General features: G+C 40.4%; 1 protein-coding gene across 1 annotated transcript; it reads right to left on the reverse strand.

Moving 5' to 3' along the window:
- Positions 1–748: 748 nt before the first annotated feature.
- Positions 749–13,017, reverse strand: PVALB (parvalbumin). The gene is made up of 4 exons (XM_032221925.1): positions 12,867–13,017; positions 4,511–4,643; positions 2,368–2,477; positions 749–962 (listed from the first exon to the last, which is right to left on the reverse strand). Exons 1-4 carry the CDS (start codon positions 12,925–12,927, stop codon positions 934–936), a joined length of 333 nt encoding a protein of 110 aa, XP_032077816.1. The 5' UTR covers positions 12,928–13,017; the 3' UTR covers positions 749–933.
- Between the last annotated feature and the right edge of the window lie 5,710 nt (positions 13,018–18,727).

Raw genomic sequence — 18,727 nt, forward strand, 5'->3', positions numbered from 1 at the left:
AGAAATTTCTGACAGTGTCAGAAATTTGCTGCAGAGAACAGCAATGATTCAGGAGGAAGAAAAATGTTTGTGTTTCACAGGAAAACTTCTCTTGCAATGGATAACATCTAGAATAAAATTCTGTTGCTTTGGAAGGATAAACTCTACAGCATTTCCCTCCTAAGGCAAGAATGGTATTAGCTGCACAAAAATCTCAGTAAAGCTGTTTCTTTTCTGTTCATCTGAATTTTTGGGAAGTAGTATGAATCATTTTGTTTCCCATACAAGCTACTTACTGGCACTGCTGCTAGACGTTATCCATTCTAGAACTGACTGTCTGACTGCCTTTGGTTGAAATAGTTGCAAAGGCTGTGCATAAGGTATTTTCCAGACATGCAAAATTCCCTGAACATATGATTAGGGAAATAGTCACCGATTATTTTTTATAAATAAGCAAAATCCAAAACAGGTAAAAAATATTGTAAAGTATTGTGACAATTTCACTTAAAGGAATTGACTGTCAAATGAAGTTTTGTAACTGCTATCACTGTAGATTTGTAAAGTTCCTATGAACACGTATATGTATGCGTGTGCAGGCAAGTTTCTGGAAGAAGAACTCAGCCTTGCCAGAAAGCAATAACAAGATATGATGAGATTAAATTAGGTCCACTTGCAATATACCTTTACTGAAATAATGTTTTCCCAATCCTCTCACAGTGTCCCTTCCCATTCCTGCCAAAATAACATAAGAGAAACAGTGAGACAAGAGTCCAGATTGATGTGACCTTTATTATTTTAAGAGCATTTCCAGCACAATTACAGTGTTACAGGACTGCAGCGGACAGTTGAAGTATAGAACAAGATAGATGAACAGGTGGAGAACTAAAGAGGCCCATACAAACAAGTGGAATCAGGTAGTAAATGATAGATAAGGACTCGGAGGGTTCCAAACCTTTATGATTGATTCACCAGGACAATAAATTCTGAAGGAATGATAAAAACAAGAAGGAAATAAATGGTTAATATACAGAAGAGATAGCTAGGACAGACGCAACCAAGTTCGTTAGTTTCCCTGTCTTACAGCAACCAAGGGTAAGACAGAGGTGGGTTCTTCCTGGTTCGGACCAGTTCGGCTGAATAGGTAGTAACTCGGCCGGACATATGACCGTACCAGTTCTATCCTTGGAGGCGCAATCTTGATTTTCTGTTCTGCACATGCACAGAACAATCTTCATTGAAAAAATGTAATTTTTTTCTTTTTTAATGTTGTGCGCGTGCACAGACCTTTTTGAGTGCAAATGTGCATGCACGCAAAAAAAATTGGGTGCTGAACCAGTAGTAAGGCCGGCAGGAACCCACCACTGGGGTAAGTGATAGATCACACATTTCCTGTGCAGAAAGTTGTCTCATATTCAATTTCTACACTGTTCAGATAGGAGTGGGAAAACATCAATCCATCTAGCAACACCAGGTCTGAGTTAGTGTTGACTATACAGTAGGACCTCGGGTTCCAAACAGCTCAGACCACAAACAATTCGGGTGCTGACCGAAAAATCTGCTAAATGTTGCATTCAGGTCAGGAACACATCCATGGATGCCGAATAAACACAGCTGCGGCGATTTCCCCTGCCGCGGCAATTTCCCCTTCTGCACCATTTTTTTTGTGCGCGCGCATGCGCAGTCAGTCTTGTTTCTGGTCACAAACAAATCGGGTGGCGACCAAAGTCCTGGTTGGCACCCAAGGTCCCATTGTACTAGGCTAGTTAGATCAAGGATGAAACTTACAAAGCAGTTTCTTATGTTTTTATATTTCTATTTCTATTTCATTCCCAGCCATCTGTGGCTGCCGTTGCTGATTAGGAATTTTGGGAGTTGTAATCCTAACATTTCTGGAGAGCATGAGGTCAGGAAGATTTGTGAGTTGACATGAGGTGCCTCTTTGAAAGAAATTGAGTTATCTCTGAGGGAATTGCATTGTCTCTGGTATAAAGTGGTTCATCACAAACCAATCTGTCTCGTCCCTTGCAGGCCTAATATTTAGTCTTGAGAAAATGAGATTAGAGTAACATTTTGTTGACTAAAATAATTGATAAAACTGAACCGATACATATCTACTGACACAGAAGCGGCTTGATAGTAGAACCATTATATGAGAGAGGGGTCAAATCCTTTCACTGCATCTGTTCAAATACCCTGAAATCTAAATTATAATATTTGGGGGATACTATAATTTGGATTTCTGGACTGAGCAAGACTTCATGGCCTGAACAGCCCCTTCTAGCCTTAGGATTTTAACACTGTCTTTGAATGCATAATGCTTATTAGTTCAGGTTATTTAATTCTGAACTTCTGGTACAAATGGTGATTGGTCCAGGACAGCACACTTACCATCAATACCTATTTTGCCATCCTGGTCTTTATCTCCAGCACCCATGAATTCCTGGGTTTCTTTTTCAGTGAGATGCCTGCTATTGGGAGAAAAAATCTGCAACATCACCCTGTGAATGGAAAGGAAAATAACAAAAGAATTATTTCCAGAGGTAATGGTTTTATAAACATTTATATTTGTTATATACATATAAAATTTTATTTCCTTTCAAAAAATGGTAAAAATAGTTTTGGGGAGAAAACTGAACAAAATATAAAAACTGATCTCATTTGGATCTTAAGAGTCAGTAACATCCGTATGATTGAACAACAGAAAGAAACAAATTGTATTTTTTTTTAAAAAAAAATCCACGCAAATTAAAGGGTTCAGTGTAACATATCTAGTAGGCAGGTATAGGCACTGTATTCTAAATGCAGGCTTAGTCATAGAATGAAATTGATTTTTAAAATATATCTCATCTGTCTAGTCTAGTTTTCAAGAAAAAATATTTCTGTACATCGTAGCTTATTGAGGAGGGAAGTCATACAGGGAATGAAACAGGTTCTTCAGTGTGTAAGACATAAAGTACAGAGGACTTTAATGATTGACCACCCTGGGACTAATGGCAACGACTGAATTTTATAGGACAAATGCTTTTGTGCTTGCAGAAGTCAGCACCCAATAAAGAGCACCCTCCTCCATTTTGGATCACCTCAAATTTCTAAATTGTTCTGAAGGTCATCTTTGTGGAAAATTGATATTCAAGTGGAATGTCTATAGAGCAGTGTTTCTCAACCTTGGCAACTTGAAGATGTCTGGACTTCAACTCCCAGAATTCCCCAGCCAGCTCAATTTTGGGAGTTGAAGTCCAGACATCTTAAAGTAGCCAAGGTTGAGAAACACTGCTATAGAGATTCTCAATCATCCAGATCATGGTTGTCCCAAAGGTGCTTTTCCAAGTGACCTTTTTTGGTTTTTGCTTGAAAATGTTTCACTTCTCATCCATTCAGTTAATCATGAACTGAAGAAGCTTCTTGGATGAGAAGCAAAACATCTTCAAGGAAAAAAACAAGGAAGTCCAGTTGCCTTTTAGAAAAGGAACCTTTAGTTTTTTAGTGGAGCGGATTACAGCAGAATGCAAAGTGGTTTGATGAGAAAGTATACTTCTGCTGCATTCACAAATTGAAGAATATTCCTGGATTACTGTATTCTCATGTTTAAGTCATTCACTTACTTAATTCCTAGTCATCACCTTTAACATCTTCCTCTCTGACTTGTCTAGATTTATGTGCTTTCTCTTTATTTTATGTTTGTATTCTAGTACAAGACTAGAGGGGGAAAAACCTTGAATGAATGACCTTAAATTTGCCTAGGAAAGGACATTGTCACATGTGAGGTACTTAACAAGGAAGAGAATGCAACTAGAAAAAACACAATTTCAGATGCTATAGTGGTTATTTCGAGCCATTCTCAGTATCTGTAATTCAAGCTCTATTGGCTTGAAGCTGCCCTACAGAGTTTTTCCACAGAAAAGAGTAGATGGACTCTTAATGGACTTAAAACCAGAATAGATTTAATGGAGTTAAGTTTCAGGAGAATAGATTTTAGTTCAACATCATGAGAAATGTCTGAAAAGTAAACACAAATAAATAATAGATTTTACCTGTTCGATGGGCTGCAGAGAAAAAATATTATTTTGATTTATTTGATTTTATGTCTGCCCATTTCATGTAAGTAATTCTTGGTGGTTCATAACAGGTAAAAAAAAGAGTTAAAAACCAATATGCAAACATGTGTAGTTAATTTAGTTAATTACGGTAGTTTAAGAAATAGAAAATTGTGAGCAACAGCAGAATTCATTCTACATTCGTTAGAATTTGTATTAGGAATAACATTTTAATTTAGTTCAGAATTTTAAATTCAGATTCCGTTCTGATTTTATTTATTTAATGAGAATATTACATCTGATTTATTAGTAACAGAGAGTAGTATAGATAGCTATACTTTCAGTATGGCTAGAATTATGGGAGATTATCAACTCTGCCTGCATTTTTCTGATAGTCGCCAAACAGCGTCAAAAATATCAATCTGCATTCCACATTACTAGCATATAGCACATTTCAATTGGTACTTGTTATGAAAGGAATATTAATCTTTGCTTACCGTATTTCACCAGGTTCAAGATAACCATTTTTATCTGTATCCAGAATGCTAAAAAACATTTTCAGTTCTTGGAGGCTTTTATTTTTCAATCCCAACATCTCAAAGAATTTCTTGTAGTCAAAAGAATTGGTAGCTGCAGGAAGATGAACAGAATTCAGTTTGCATGAGCATTTTTTTCCCCTTTTTGTAGAAGACATGGTCCATTCATTGTTACAGTATAGGAGCAATTAATTGATGCATGATTGTTCAATATTTTCTTTTTTGTGGGGGAAGCAAAGTTAGGTGATTTAACTATGTCAATGAGTGGAATCCTAGTTGGAGCAAATAATTGTAAATGGAATACTTCTCAGTGGAGATAGTTCATCTACCAAATGTAAATAACATTGTAATCAAAACTGACCAGCTGTTAGTACCTATCTCAGGCTTACTTATTCAAGTTTCTTACAGATACGTTAGGACTGCAGCTTCTCATACAGATTGCAGAAATCCAATCTATATGCATGCATGCACGCATGCACGCACGCATGCACGCATGCACGCACACACACAGTAAGAAGAGAGCCCTGTTAATCTATGGTAGCCAAACATTAACTTGTACTACACCCTGTGCCTTCACTTTGCCCTTGAGTTGTTTGGTTTTCTTTGTTATTGATTGATAGATTGATCTTCTTTTGAGGACATCAATCTTCCCAAAGCAGCTGTCAAACAACGTAAACAGTAGTAAATAAAAATACAGTACACTAAACACTGTTTTAAAACATGTTATTTCCACACGACAGATGGTAGTAATGGGCAGTTTAACCAAACCTCTGTGTCACTTGTCTTCCTTCATTTCACTGCGTTACTCAAATGATCCGAGGTCTGCAGGCTAGGGGATACCTGCAGAAACCTGGGCATCACGATGGTCACGACTGCCTTGCCACAGGCAATTCGCCACAGCCAACACACTGTGGGACCATTCACCACGCCCAACTCGTCACAGGACAATTCAGCAATTCAATTTAATTATTTTAAATAATTAAAACGCTATTTTAATTTTTGTCATTCACATTTCATTTAGTCTCTCCCTTGGCATCCTTTCTTCATTTCCACCATTTTTTATATATTGGGGTAATTGTTGTCCCATGGCAAGTTGGCCATGGTTAGTTGGCCCATGGCGAGTTGGCTGCGGAGAGTTGACCACGGTGAGTTGTCCCATTCTGTGACTATAGTGTTTGAAAATGGGATCCATCCATGCACGTCTTCGGAGAATCAGAGAGAGAAACACTATCTGGCTGATGAGATTTATGTAAATAGAGAGATTTATATAAATAAGATTTATGTAAATAACATGTTGACTGAGGACAGAACTTTGTGAAGATATGGTATACCTATACAGGGATCATATAGATCATATATAATGAACAAGAAATTTAGAAATAGGAATAGGAATAGAATAGAATAGAATAGAATAGAATAGAATAGAATAACAGAGTTGGAAGGGACCTTGGAGGTCTTCTAGTCCAACCCACTGCTTAGACGGGAAACCCTATACCACTTCAGACAAGTGGTTATCCAATCTCTTAAAAACATCCAGTGTTGGAGGATTTACAACTTCTGGAAGCAAATTGTTCCACTGATTAATTGTTCTGTCAGGAAATTTCTCCTTAGTTCTAGGTTGCTTTTCTCCTTGATTAGTTTCCACCCATTGCTTCTTGTCCTACCCCCAGATGCTTTGGAGAATACCTTGACTCCTCCTTCTTTGTGGCAGCCCATTTCTCGCATCTATGATCTATTGCTTCCACTGCTGAGCAATAGCAACCCTATGGTGGAACATGTATTCAAGAGAAAAGAGAAGGAAGTGATGGCTGATATGATTTTGCTGGTATTGTAAGGATATTACAGCAGAGCATAACTCTAGAAAACCCTATCCGACTGCCAGAAGTGATGATAAATATATTTGGGGAGTACTGGAAAGTGCAAGCTAATCATCTTCCCTGTAGTCACTATCCAGCATTCTCTCTCTGCTTTTGCCCTACCTTCCTATTTTCAAGGGGTTTCTCCTTCCTTCCTTCCTTCCTTCCTTCCTTCCTTCCTTCCTTCCTTCCTTCCTCCCTCCCTCCCTCCCTCCCTCCCTCCCTCCCTCCCTCCCTCCCTCCCTCCCTCCAACAAGGTACCCAACTTGTGCAAAAGTGGTAGAAAAGCTAGACTGGACTAGCCTACACAAAGTCTTGAAGGCAAACCAATCCCATTCCTCTTAGTGTGCCCTGATGTATCTTTTTCCCACTGGCTGAAACAGGAAGCAAGCAAGATAAAGCAAATAATGTTAACCTTGCCTTTAATGATTGCTATGCTCATAAATAACCAAATAGAATTTGGCAGTGATTTGAAACAGATGCAGTGGAGACAGGGTAGGGATTGGCAATGCAAGCAACAAAGTTTATGATTCATGGATGGATGGATGAATGGATAGATGGATGGTACTTTAACTCAATAGTGTGAGACATCACCAAGTCAAGGTCATCTGTTGGCAGGAAGAATGCAAAAAATAGGCGATTGTAACTAGCAAAATTGATGCTGCTGTGTGTAATCTGACACATTTTATTTATTTATTTATTTTTATTCTATTGTTCATCTGTGTCCTATTTTTATTATTTTTACAAATAACTCAGGATAGTGAACACGTTCAACCACCTTCCTCCTCCTATTTCCTCATAACAACAACCCTTTGAGGTAGGTGTGGTTGAGAGTGAGAGTGATTGGCCCAAAGTCACCCAGTTGGCTTTCATGACTAAGGTAGGACTTGAACTCACCATCTCCTGCTTTCTAGCTTGTACAGATTCACTTTGCTCCTTGCTTTTCTTCCTTGTTTTATTTATTTTTAGGAGTATCTAGTACTTTACATAGCACAAAATGCTTGAATATTCCCTTGGAAAGCATCATGGACTAGATAGTGAATAGACGACCATATAGATGCACGTAGATAGATACACACTTTGACAACTCCAGAAACAAGACTTCTTATCTAATTGCTTTGAACACAGGCATGGATTGTACCTATCTTATTATGGCAGGACCTTGTCACTTTATATGAAATAAAACTGCTTTTAATTGGGACTGCTAAGGGATGACTGCAAATTGATTACCTTACAAATTAGATGTGTCCAGCAATATGTGAACAAAAGAGACCATTAGCTTGCAGTTACATCCTCATGCCAATTGACACTGCAATTGGGAAAATGAACCTATGAATATCAGGGAGTAGTCTTTGGATGTGATTCAAAGAGCCGTGGTGGCACAGTGGTTAGAATGCAGTACTGAAGGCTATAACTGCTGGCTGCCTGCAATTTGGCAGACCAAATCTCACCAGGATCAAGATTGACTAGCTTTCCATCCTTCCGAGGTTGGTAAAACAAGGACCCAGATTGTTGGGGCAATAGGTTGACTCTGTAAACTGCTTAGAGAGGGCTATGAAGCACTGTGAAGTGGTATCTAAGTGCTATTGCTATTCCAAAAGGGTGCTTTAGTGCCCACAGGATTATGAAGATAACACATATCTTCAGTTCTATAAAACAGCCATGTCTTTCCCAAAGATCAGACCACAACCACAGAGGGCAACATCACAATCCTAGGAAATGATGTAGTTGCTTTAAAGAATTGCTGTTGTCTATTGGATACTATTTTCATCTTCTGCCTTGCTAGAAGCACCATCTCTAAATTTTTGGTGCAGCACCATCATGGAGCAACCATCATGGAGACAATAAGACTATTTTTGTGGTATTTTGAAAAGCACAGTAGGGAACATGAAACTGAAAAGGATGCAAATGTAACTTTAGTTTTTAAGAAGGAAGAGACTTAACACAGCATTAAAATGGGAATGGTAAGAATCCATGGTCTATTTGCTATAGGGCGCTGCACATCAAAACAAGAAGACACAAGGACAGTTTTGTCATTATTCTGCCAAACAACTAATTCCCACAACACTGTCAAATTAATTACTAAGACTGTATTACTATTCTTCTTCTCATCCTTACTAGTACCTATCTCTTCCCACTTATGGCTATATCCATGTTGCTTATATCTTTACAACTTATATTGTTTTTATTGTTTCCTAGAATGATTTGATTGCTTATTAGTATCCTCTGACTATCACTAAGTGTCGTATCTTATGATTCTTGATGAATATATTTTATTTTTTCTTTATGTACACTGAGAGTATATGCTCTCAAATTCCTTGTGTGTCCAATCATACTTGGGCAATAAAGAATTCTATTCTATTGACCAGGCATATATGTATTGTTATTCTGAATTATTTACATAGCGATAGCAAACTTATATACTGCTTCACAGTGCTTTACAGCCCTCTCTAAGTGGTTTACAGCATCAGCTTATTGCCTTCAACAATATGGGTCCTCATTTTACTGACCCTAGAAGGATGGAAGCAGTGGTGGGTTCCTACCGGTTTTGCCCGGTTCGGCCAAACCAGTAGTAGCTTGGCAGCCTGGGTTGCTTGAACCAGCAGTGATCCAGGCCTGCCAGGCCCAAACCGATTTTCCAGGTGCTGCCATAGGTGCCGCCATGTTGTTTTTTGCTTCTGCGCATGCGCATAGCAATTTTCGTTGTACTGTGAATGCTTGTGCAGCATGTCCCTGAGCAAACCAGCAGTAGTGGCTGCCAGAACCCACCACTGGATGGAAGGCTGAATCAACCTTGAGTCGGTAAGAATTGAGCTGCCGAACTGCTGTCAGCGAAATTAACCTGCAATACCGTATTCTAACCACTGCGCCAACACGGTAATTGTACCATACCATTTGCAGTGAAGATCCCTGCTCCATGGTATTTACAGCCAACGTTTTACCTTTTTGTTTTATTTTTTGCTTACTTCTTAAGTACCACAAGTGCTTTCCCACTAAGTCCAAAGCCAGTAGTAATGTTGTTATAATTTTTAATAGGTTTATATTCCATTTTTATTTTATAAAACCCAAGGTACCATAATTAATGCTTTAGTCTCCTATGTCCCCCTCTGCAAGAATCCTGAGAGGTGGGCTATGCCAAAAGAGGCTGACTAACCCAAAGTCATCCAGGTCATCTTATTTGCTTTCAGTTACATTTTAGGACCTGATCGGGAATCCAGCCTAAGATGCTGAAAGATAATCATCACTTCTCTTCATTTTTCTCTGTCTGTCATCTCTCTGTCTCTCTCTCCCCTTCCCTTGCACTCTACAGATATGTCCCAGCTGCCTAATAGAGCTATGTGTGAACATTTGCAAATGAGGACTAAACTAGATGTAACACAGGAGATTAATATATTCATGATTGCATGATATTCACACAGTTTCACACAAAAAATTCCAGACACTTCAGGTTGTAAAGAAAGAAGTACTTTAAACTGTAATCCAAGAATTTAAGGGGTTTTTTTTGGTGGGGGGGGGGGGAATGGACAGATATAGGATCTAGCAGTTCAGTGGCCTGGTTATAGCCCAGAGAACAAGAAAGGGGTTTTTCTGAAGTCCACTGGATGTCCAGAGTTCTACAAGAAAAGAAGTAGTCATTGCAAGAAAATAAGAAAGTAAGAAATGTTCTGTTAAATCAGCATATTATGAGTCCTAAGAGAAGAGAAGACAAGGCAACAGATATTTTAACCATCATTCTGTAGCAGAAAAAAAAAGTCCTGGGAGAATTTCCCATTGTCAATCAAGAGTGCAGAAGACTGTTTCCTTAATTTCCATATTTCAAAATTGCTGTCTACATCCTAAACAGGAGGGAAGGCTAGAATTAAAGGGGGTTGACAAATAGCTATTTGCTTAAGGTTTTCTCCAGAGTACATTTTGTATAAATTATCTCACGGTGTGCATAGAGGTGGTGAGATACTATTTAGGAGACTGCTATAAAACAGGCTTTGTACTATATCACAGCCATGACATGAGCTTGTCTCTCCCTCCCCCCTCTCTCTTACGCACACACCTCACACAACAACAGTAAGAACATTAATAATGTTGATATAATCCTCAAGAGTTTAAATGGCTCAATTTCAATACTGAAATAATTGTCACCTTGGTTTTTACATCCAGGAGAGGTAATGGGGAAATCTGATCCAGGGCCTTTAAGAGGTGCTCTGATTGGCAATGTCTTTCATTTGGACAAATTTCTTTTTCTGGCACTGCATGTAAATTTAGAGGAAATCAATGAACAGAAAGAGGAGGAAGATGTGAGTTGGAAATCAGTCCACTCCTGGAGGAATCTGTTCTATGGCACACTTTCCTTATGCGATTGCTACTGTTTCATTCAGGGCATTTACCCAAGGTCACAGCAAAAAAATCACACAAAAATTGCAGTGTTTAACTAAAAAGGGGGAAGGATACCATTTAGCCTGTTACTTGCATTAAGCAAATATACACAGAGAAGCATACATTATCCCACGACTGGACAATGGAAGCCCATTTCTCTTTCTCTGGTGGAATGACCAGATTTCTGCCTCTCAAAATGAAACAGACTCCTCTTCCCCAATTTAGGGGATGAAGAAAAACCATTCCATAACTAAACTCTGAATTCAGTTGTGTTGCTGAAAATAAATTCATGGATTAAGGAATTTTTTTAATCGCAAGCATCTGTCTAGCCATGAAGCTGCTATGCTTTTATTTGGAGTTGATTTATAGATCATAGGGGTCTTTTTTTTTTAATGAAGTGGATTTTGTAAGTTTGATGTCTGCTCATTCCTGTCGTGACCATAAGATAGCAGATGGTTTGAGAGAGTGACAATTCCAGAGAGCTGGTTTGGGGCAGTGCTTTAAGTTGCCGGACCAAAACTGTAAGACTCTTTAAGTTCTAGCCTTGCGGATGGCTTTGGATCAGTCACTCCCTTCAACTCAACCTACTTCACAGGATTGTTGTTGTGGTGAAAAGCAGGAAAAAGGAACATTATGTACATACCCTGAACTGTAAAAATAAATAAAGGTGGGATATAACTAATACAGAGAAAAATAAAATCCCATAGAAGTGAAGAGCCCTGAAAACACTTGGGTGAAATAGCAGTGGCTTGCTGGAATGAGACTTCTAGTCCAGATTTGTCTTCTACGGTAAACTAATCCAGATTTTGGAGGGGGAAAAACAGACAATGTTGACCATGCAGTCTAATATATTTGAAGGGCACCAGACTTCATAATGCTAAACCAGACAGTTCTATGTTCAGCCATGCCCAATGGTATTACTTGACAATGGTACAGCCATCTGCAGTCTGGGCACACTGAAGTTAAATGGAATTTCCCAGAGAATTGTGTGACTTAAAAGTTCATACAACAGAAGCAAACCAAGGAATAATAATTGTATTACCAAAGTGTAGTAAAACGTATAATATCAAAGGAACATAATACATCGAAGACATGTTCACTGAAGTGAGAATTTGAGACATTAGTGTGGCCAGATATCGAAGAAGCCAGGAGACGAGATCTCTTGCATCTTTGATCGAAGGAAATCCAGTAGATCTGGTTTGCATGCTAAGGAGAAATAATCTTTCTGATGCAGCTGGCAATGTGTGGGAGCTTGCCATTCTTCTTTCCTGCACCAGACCTCTGTGGATTCTTTCCTCCCCTCTCCCCAAAAAGTAGAATAAGCTGACCCTGGGCCTGGTTGTGTTTTAACCTGACCTTTCTGCTTCTTGAGCTCATGGTCACCATGGGGCATCTATTGTGCCCAGAATCCCCATCTCGGGACAAAAACTAACCACTCGATGCCAACATCAAATAAGTATGGCAAGTGGCAAGGAAATTTGACCATGTATGTCTTCATTCTGCCCTTGTAAGTGACTTAATTGAAAGTAATTGACCCCCCCCCCCTAAAAATAAGCTGTCTTCTGGAAAGCAAATAAAATAAAAATTAACCAAGTCTATGACAAGATATTGAAACTCTTGGAAAGATTGGAAAACAAAAGAGAATATTACTAAAAACGGAGCAACCTCGCATTCTCCAGGTTTGTTGGCAGGGCAACTTTTATATGTCCGGGGGTGGTAGAGTCCGGCTTTGCGGAAGCTGCAGTGCACAAGATGTAGCGCGTCCCTGGGTGAAGGGTAAAGCCAGAAACTTCCTTTGGACTCTCTTCCTTGGGCAAATAAAACATGCGGTCTCCGCTAGCGCGGCATAGCAGCAGCAGCCTCCCAGCGTCTCCCCTTGGACAAGCTTTCCTTCCCACTCAAGGAAGTTGGCGCAGAGACTCGTCCCCGGACTCGTCCCGGCTGTGCCCGCTTAGGCTGGGCGCCACCCAGCCCTCTCTCCCTTCTCCCCGCCGCGCCTCCCATGCCCTCTTTCTCCTGGAGCTCCACTTTTGCCAGCCACCCGGACCTTCCCGCTCCCATCCCTTCCTGCCCCCGTTGGGAAGGCTCACCCGCAAAGGCTCTCAACATCTTCTTGATCTCCTCGCCGGCGAACAAGTCAGCCATCGCCATCCTCGCAACTGTTTGGGGGAAAGAGCGGGAGAGAAAGTGCAAGGGAAGACTTCAGATGGAGGGGGAGGGGGAAAGTGCCCTTCTCCTCGCTTGTGCTCATATGACCAGAGCTGCAGTGCTGGGCGGGGATGGCACACCGGGATAAGGCTGGACCCGTGCCAGCCACCACCACTGCCAACAGCAGCAGCAGCAGCGGCAGAAGTGCGACGAGGCGCGCACAGTTCTGCGGGTCGCTCGGCCAGGCGCGCCACTTTGCAAAGGGACCAAGACCCGGTCAAGAATCAAGACTTGTTTTTTGGGGGGGTGGGGGTGGGGGTGGCGGCCATTGAGGGCACGGAGAAACGGCGGGGGGGGGGTAAGGTGAGGTGAGGTGGGGAAAGCAGTGCAGCAGAAAAAAACGGCCCAATGCCAAAACCAGCACTATTTTTAAAAAAATCAGGGACTAGTTGTAAGATCGCTCCTATCTTTCACCCGAGCCTGGAAGATCCTTGCAAAGAGATAGCAAAGTTCCTTCCTTCCAATCTTCCTTCCTATCTTCTTTCCTTCCTTCTTTCCCTCCCTCTCTCCCTCCTTCCTTCCACACTATTCTCAGCATTAATCTGTAAGACAGATTCCAAGACAGCAGAAGGAATTTGCCCAAGGTCACCCCATGAATAAACTCCTGACTCCCGCCCTGTAAATAATAAATCCCGCTCTCTCAGTGGCTAGTTCTAAAGAGGAGCTCAGCTTTTCCCATTTCCGCAGACAGAGCTGTACCTCTCCATTCATCTTTTTTTGTATTGTGAATTAAATACCGCTGAGAGGAGGGGGGGGGAGGGCAGTGGGAAGCAGGGCTTGTCTTGCATTTGGTCTGCTTTGCTGCTCCAGACAAGACTTGCATTGTGCAGCCACCTCACTTTTTTATAGGTCAAAAGAGGTTGCCTTCCATAAGTAGCCCTTGCTTATTTCCCCACCATTCAGGTTTTTAGAGGATGGGTTCCACCTAGCTTCCCCAACTCTATCCAAGATGCTTGGCTTCCATTCCTGCTTCTCTTGCTTAATGGATTATTTCTAGTAATGGAAGGAAAATAGATGGAGGAAACTGTAGGAAAATATAGAATGGTTATATATGGCAGCAAGACTATGCAAAAGGTTAATTCTTGAAACAATATTCAGCCCCATGCCAGGAACCAATTAGGTTTAAAAATCTAGATTTATTTTACTAGATCTTATGCTTTTGCTTCTCATTTAATCAAAACATCTGTAATATAGGACGTATTTTCCCTTCTTTAGTTGCTCTTTCAAATTCTAAGGCACCTTCCTCCTGCAATTCCCTTCTTTCACATATATTGTGAATGAGCCACTGTAGTGCTTTAAAATAAGCTGCAAATACCCCTTTCGATTTCATTGTAAGGACATCTTGAGTTTGTTCAAATGTCTTTTTCCTAAAGTTGCATATGATCTTATTAAATGCTTTCAGCAATTTATCTTTTACACACTGGCTGAAAAGGTCTTTTCTAATAGTTTCTGGTCAGTTGGATTCAGAACTTAGCCCAATAGATTATCTTCCCTTGTGCTCTGTTCCAAAACTGCAGCTATAGTCACCTATCTCAAAACAAGGCCTCTGCGCTCAATATGATGTATAGCTTAATACATGTTCCTAGTATTCACTCTTTCCAATATATTCTTTTGGATCCTATATCTTAAAATGATCAGGTATTTTTCCCCCTCCACCACCACCACCACCACCTCCTCCTCCTCCTCCTCCTCCTCCTCCTCCTCCTCCTCCTCCTCCTCCTCCTCTTCTTCTTTTTCTTCTTCTTCTATAATAATTATAACAACAATTCCTGCTTTAGGGACTGTAAAATCAGGAGAAAACAAAAAGCGTTAAAGACAGCATTAATCACAAAGAAAAGGTGGAAATGGAAAGTGCGAGAAATTTCAATAAATGTGCTTAACAGTAAAAAGGGGGTAAAAACCAGTCAAAGAAAACCTGAGAAAAACATAGATCTTACAAAGTCATTTAAACAAGGACAAAGAGTATCAGACCAATTTTCAGTAGGAAGAAAATTACAAAAGTAAGGACTTGAGGAAATGTAATACATTATTCCTGCTGATCATTCTTGGAACAAAAGGGACACACTCTAGAATAAAGAAAAAAGCACAGATAGAAGATAAAAGATAAAGAGATCAAAAGCATAATGCTCTGAAATATAATGCTCAAATTGCAGAAGCCAGTGGGGCGTGCAAAGGGAAGCCGTAACTAGTCTAAATAGAAAGAACAAAAAGTAAAGTATGCTGCACCATTTGCAAAATGCTGATCATTTAGAGATCACTCAGGGAAATCATAATTATATCTTCCTGCTTTGTACCTCAAAATTATTCTCAGAAAGTTTGCCAGATGGCTAAAATCTTTTTAGAATTAGTGTGTGTATGTGTGCATGTGTGCAGGGAGTGGGTGGAACACTAGTATTTCTGATTCCAATCTTTCTAATAAAGGAGAATAGTTGTAGCTGAAGGTTGAAATGAGGGGTCCTTGGTGCTTTCTAAGATTGGTTGTTTTCTTGCAGATGTTTCATTATCCAAACTGGATAACATCTTCAGTGCTAGTCATGCTAGTACAGTGTTTCTGTAAAGATGCTTGTATAATTTTATTGACTTTTGTTGTATTTTTACTTAAAGGAAACCACCCTTTTTGTGTCCTTAGGGCATCATTTTCTAGAGTGAAAGCTCTACTGTATTGATACATTTAGAGTCAACAGATTATTGACGTACCAAGTTTTTGCATGCACCTACCTTGGATCTTATGCACAGGTATCCATGTATGCCAGGAGCAGCAATATATGACACTTTCCAATTATATTATATTTTCCAATATTCTTTTACAGTAGCTAAATTGTTGGGACTCATGGGAATTGTAATTCAGCAATGTATGTACAGACCATGAATTTGGCATGCCCGGTATGCATATAATGGTCTTTTTCATGTGAATTCTTCCCTATAATCCTTGGTTGCTTTTACTTATTTGCCAAAAGATTATATCCTAATCCAGGCTATAGATATTCTGCTTCCCTCCAAACAGGGTCCGTTCCCCCCCCCCATTTTACTCTATCTATGAACATAAGAAGGCATTTGATAGCAAAATAGTGACTATTCTACATTCATATGCTTTATTGAAGTTTTGTATTATATTTAAGATTGAAACTAAATTTTCTCCATCTTGGTCAAGTATTCTAACCATTAAACTACACCAAGATCAAAGATGTCCTTAATCTCTATAATTCATCTGTAGTTCACAATGACATTCCTGTTCAAATTTCAAATTTGACCCATCTGGGTATAGCCTTACTCAATATTTATTTGTTTGTTTGTTTGTTTGCTTGTTTGTTTGCTTACTGTGGGCAGCTAACAAATAATTAAAAAGATAAATATACGATGACCAAAAATTCCAGTTTAAATGCATAGAGCCAGTTTGTTGTATTGGTTAAGAGAAACCAAGAGATTGTGAGTTCTGGTTTAAGCTTAGATATGAAAACTGACTGGATGACTTGGGCCAGTCACTCTCTCTTAACCCAACAATCACTGGATTGTTGAGGAGAGGGAGAGAGGAGAGAGGGAGAGAGCACGAGAGAGAGAGAGAGAGAGAGAGAGAGAGAGGGGGGGGGAGAGGGGGAGAGAGGGAGGGAGGGAGGGAGAGAGAGAGAGGGGGGGAGAGAGGGGGAGAGAGGGAGGGATGGAGGGAGGGAGAGAGAGGGAGAGAGAGAGAGAGAGAGAGAGGGAGAGAGAGAGAGAGAGAAAGGACAGACTATTATGTTTTTGTCTAGAGACAGGCGTCTATGGAGATTCTCAGTCATCCAGGTCATGGTTGTTCCAAAGATGCTTTTTCAAGAGGCAAATGGACTTTCTGGTTTTTCTTTGGAGACTTTTGCTTCTCATCCAAGAAGCTTCTGAGAACTGAAGAAGCTTCTTGGATGAGAAGCAAAATCTCCTTTAAAAAAAAACATCCCAGAAAGTCCAGTTGCCTCTTGAAAAAGCACATCTAGAGGTGGATGCATTGAGTACTACCAGGAGAGAAAATGCAGTAAATGAACCAAGTTGTCTGTAAACTGCATGGATAAATATTTCTGTAAATTGCTAATAAATTAAGAAAAATCAAGTAAGAAAAGAGAGCAATTTATTGTAGTGGTGAAGGCATCAGGCCAGATCTGGTGACCTTGGGCCAGTCTCTTTCAACCCAAGGAAGGCTATGGTAAATTAATTCCAAAATCTTGCTAAGAAAGCTGCAGGGACTTTTCCAAGCAATTGTCACAAGTCAAAAACTGGCTCAAAGGTATGTGCCTGTGCACGTTCATGCACACACACACACACACACACACACACACACACACACACACACTTGTTAAAAGTTGCAAAATGGTTTTCCCTGCAGATGCTTAATAGAGAGGCAAGTGACTTACAGGAGCCTTAACAAGATGAACTCCTAGTAGGGCTGTGTGGGCTCCTAATAAAATGGAATCCCTGGAGAACTCACCTCATTTCTTTTATGGCTTCTGATAAAACTGTAGCAAGGACTTTGACATTTATCAGAGTTCAAGAGATACACGGATAGCTGGAGCTCCTAGAAGCATAAGAGAGACAGCCAAATGAGAACTTTTGCAAGTTTTCACCCATAAAAGTCAAACAAGGATCTTTGAAAAATAGCCTTTGTTTTATGAGATTGGCTGGAATGAATCAGGAGAAAAAGGCAGATGAAGAGGGTCCGGTTGAAATTTAAATCTATGAACTGGTATTGCTAATTGGAGGAAGGGATGGTTGCCCCTACAGCTGCCCTGCTGTCTTAATCCAGAGGAGTTTTGTACTCAAGGCGAATAATCAATTCAAACAGATAATCCCAAGAGTTATGCCAGTCTTTAGGTTTTACACACACACTTCCAGATTACTGGCTTCAAAAGACCAGCAGAAGAAAGAATGAGGTGGAAGAAAGCAGTGTGAATGGTGGGTGAATGTTTGTGTGTGTATATGAAGGATAAAGATGGGCCATGAAGATCTGGTTCCCACCTTCTTCCAAGGTCTGGATGACAATTCTGGAGTGCATCAGGTCAGTGGTGGATTAAGTCTCACTGGTGCCCTAAGCACTGACAAATCTTAGTGCACCTCCTTTTTACATACTGTACATATCTTCATTGGTTTTTTCCCCCGTTCTCAACTTTGTGGTGCCCCTTCTGGGCCTGGTGCCCTAAGCACCTGCTTAGTCTGCTTAATGCATCAGGTTGAAGACCCAAGTAGGTGCAGGAGGGATGGATGCTCTTACCATCAGGGAGTTGAATGAAGTCCCAGGAAAACAATGGAAAGGGGTGGTCTATGGGAATTGCAGACTCCCAAACCAAGGTTTTCCACGTTTCATATTCCCTTCCCTTCCCCCCTGCTGTTCCTTCCATGTCTATTATGCGTGAGAGGTGCATAAGGAAGAACAGAAGCGGGAGAAGAAAACTTCCTGCTCTTTACCAGGCGTTCTTTCTTTAATACCCAACATAGTTTTTTCTACAGTTGCCCGTTGTAATTAGCACCCCCCCACTCGTCCCGCCCATTTGGATTACACCAAATTCTGGTATTACAGCACGGATCTGTGTCGATTGCCCTGCTTGGTTAACACCGAATTATCTGCCCGCACTCCTGGCAGAAAGGCTTGTCTTTCCAAGAAAGGGGAAAAAACCGCCTGCCGCGACTCCTCTTCTCTTCTTCGGGCGACCCAATTGCCGCCTCCCTTCGGGCAGATTTATTCATGAACCCTTGGGATTCGGGATCTGTCCTGGGGCGAGGC

This window comes from Thamnophis elegans, chromosome 7 (genome assembly GCF_009769535.1).
Source record: "Thamnophis elegans isolate rThaEle1 chromosome 7, rThaEle1.pri, whole genome shotgun sequence".
NCBI classification, from domain to species: Eukaryota; Metazoa; Chordata; class Lepidosauria; order Squamata; family Colubridae; genus Thamnophis; species Thamnophis elegans.

Bases quoted from the DNA above. Each gene is read 5' to 3' on its own strand.
- PVALB (XM_032221925.1), bottom strand. From the start codon at position 12,927: ATGGCGATGGCTGACTTGTTCGCCGGCGAGGAGATCAAGAAGATGTTG. The intron at 4,644-12,866 runs GTGAGCCTTCCC...ATCTTCCTGCAG, and splicing joins GATGTTGAGAGCCTTTGCGG to CTACCAATTCTTTTGACTAC. The intron at 2,478-4,510 runs GTAAGCAAAGAT...TTCCATTCACAG, and splicing joins CTTGAACCTGGTGAAATACG to GGTGATGTTGCAGATTTTTT.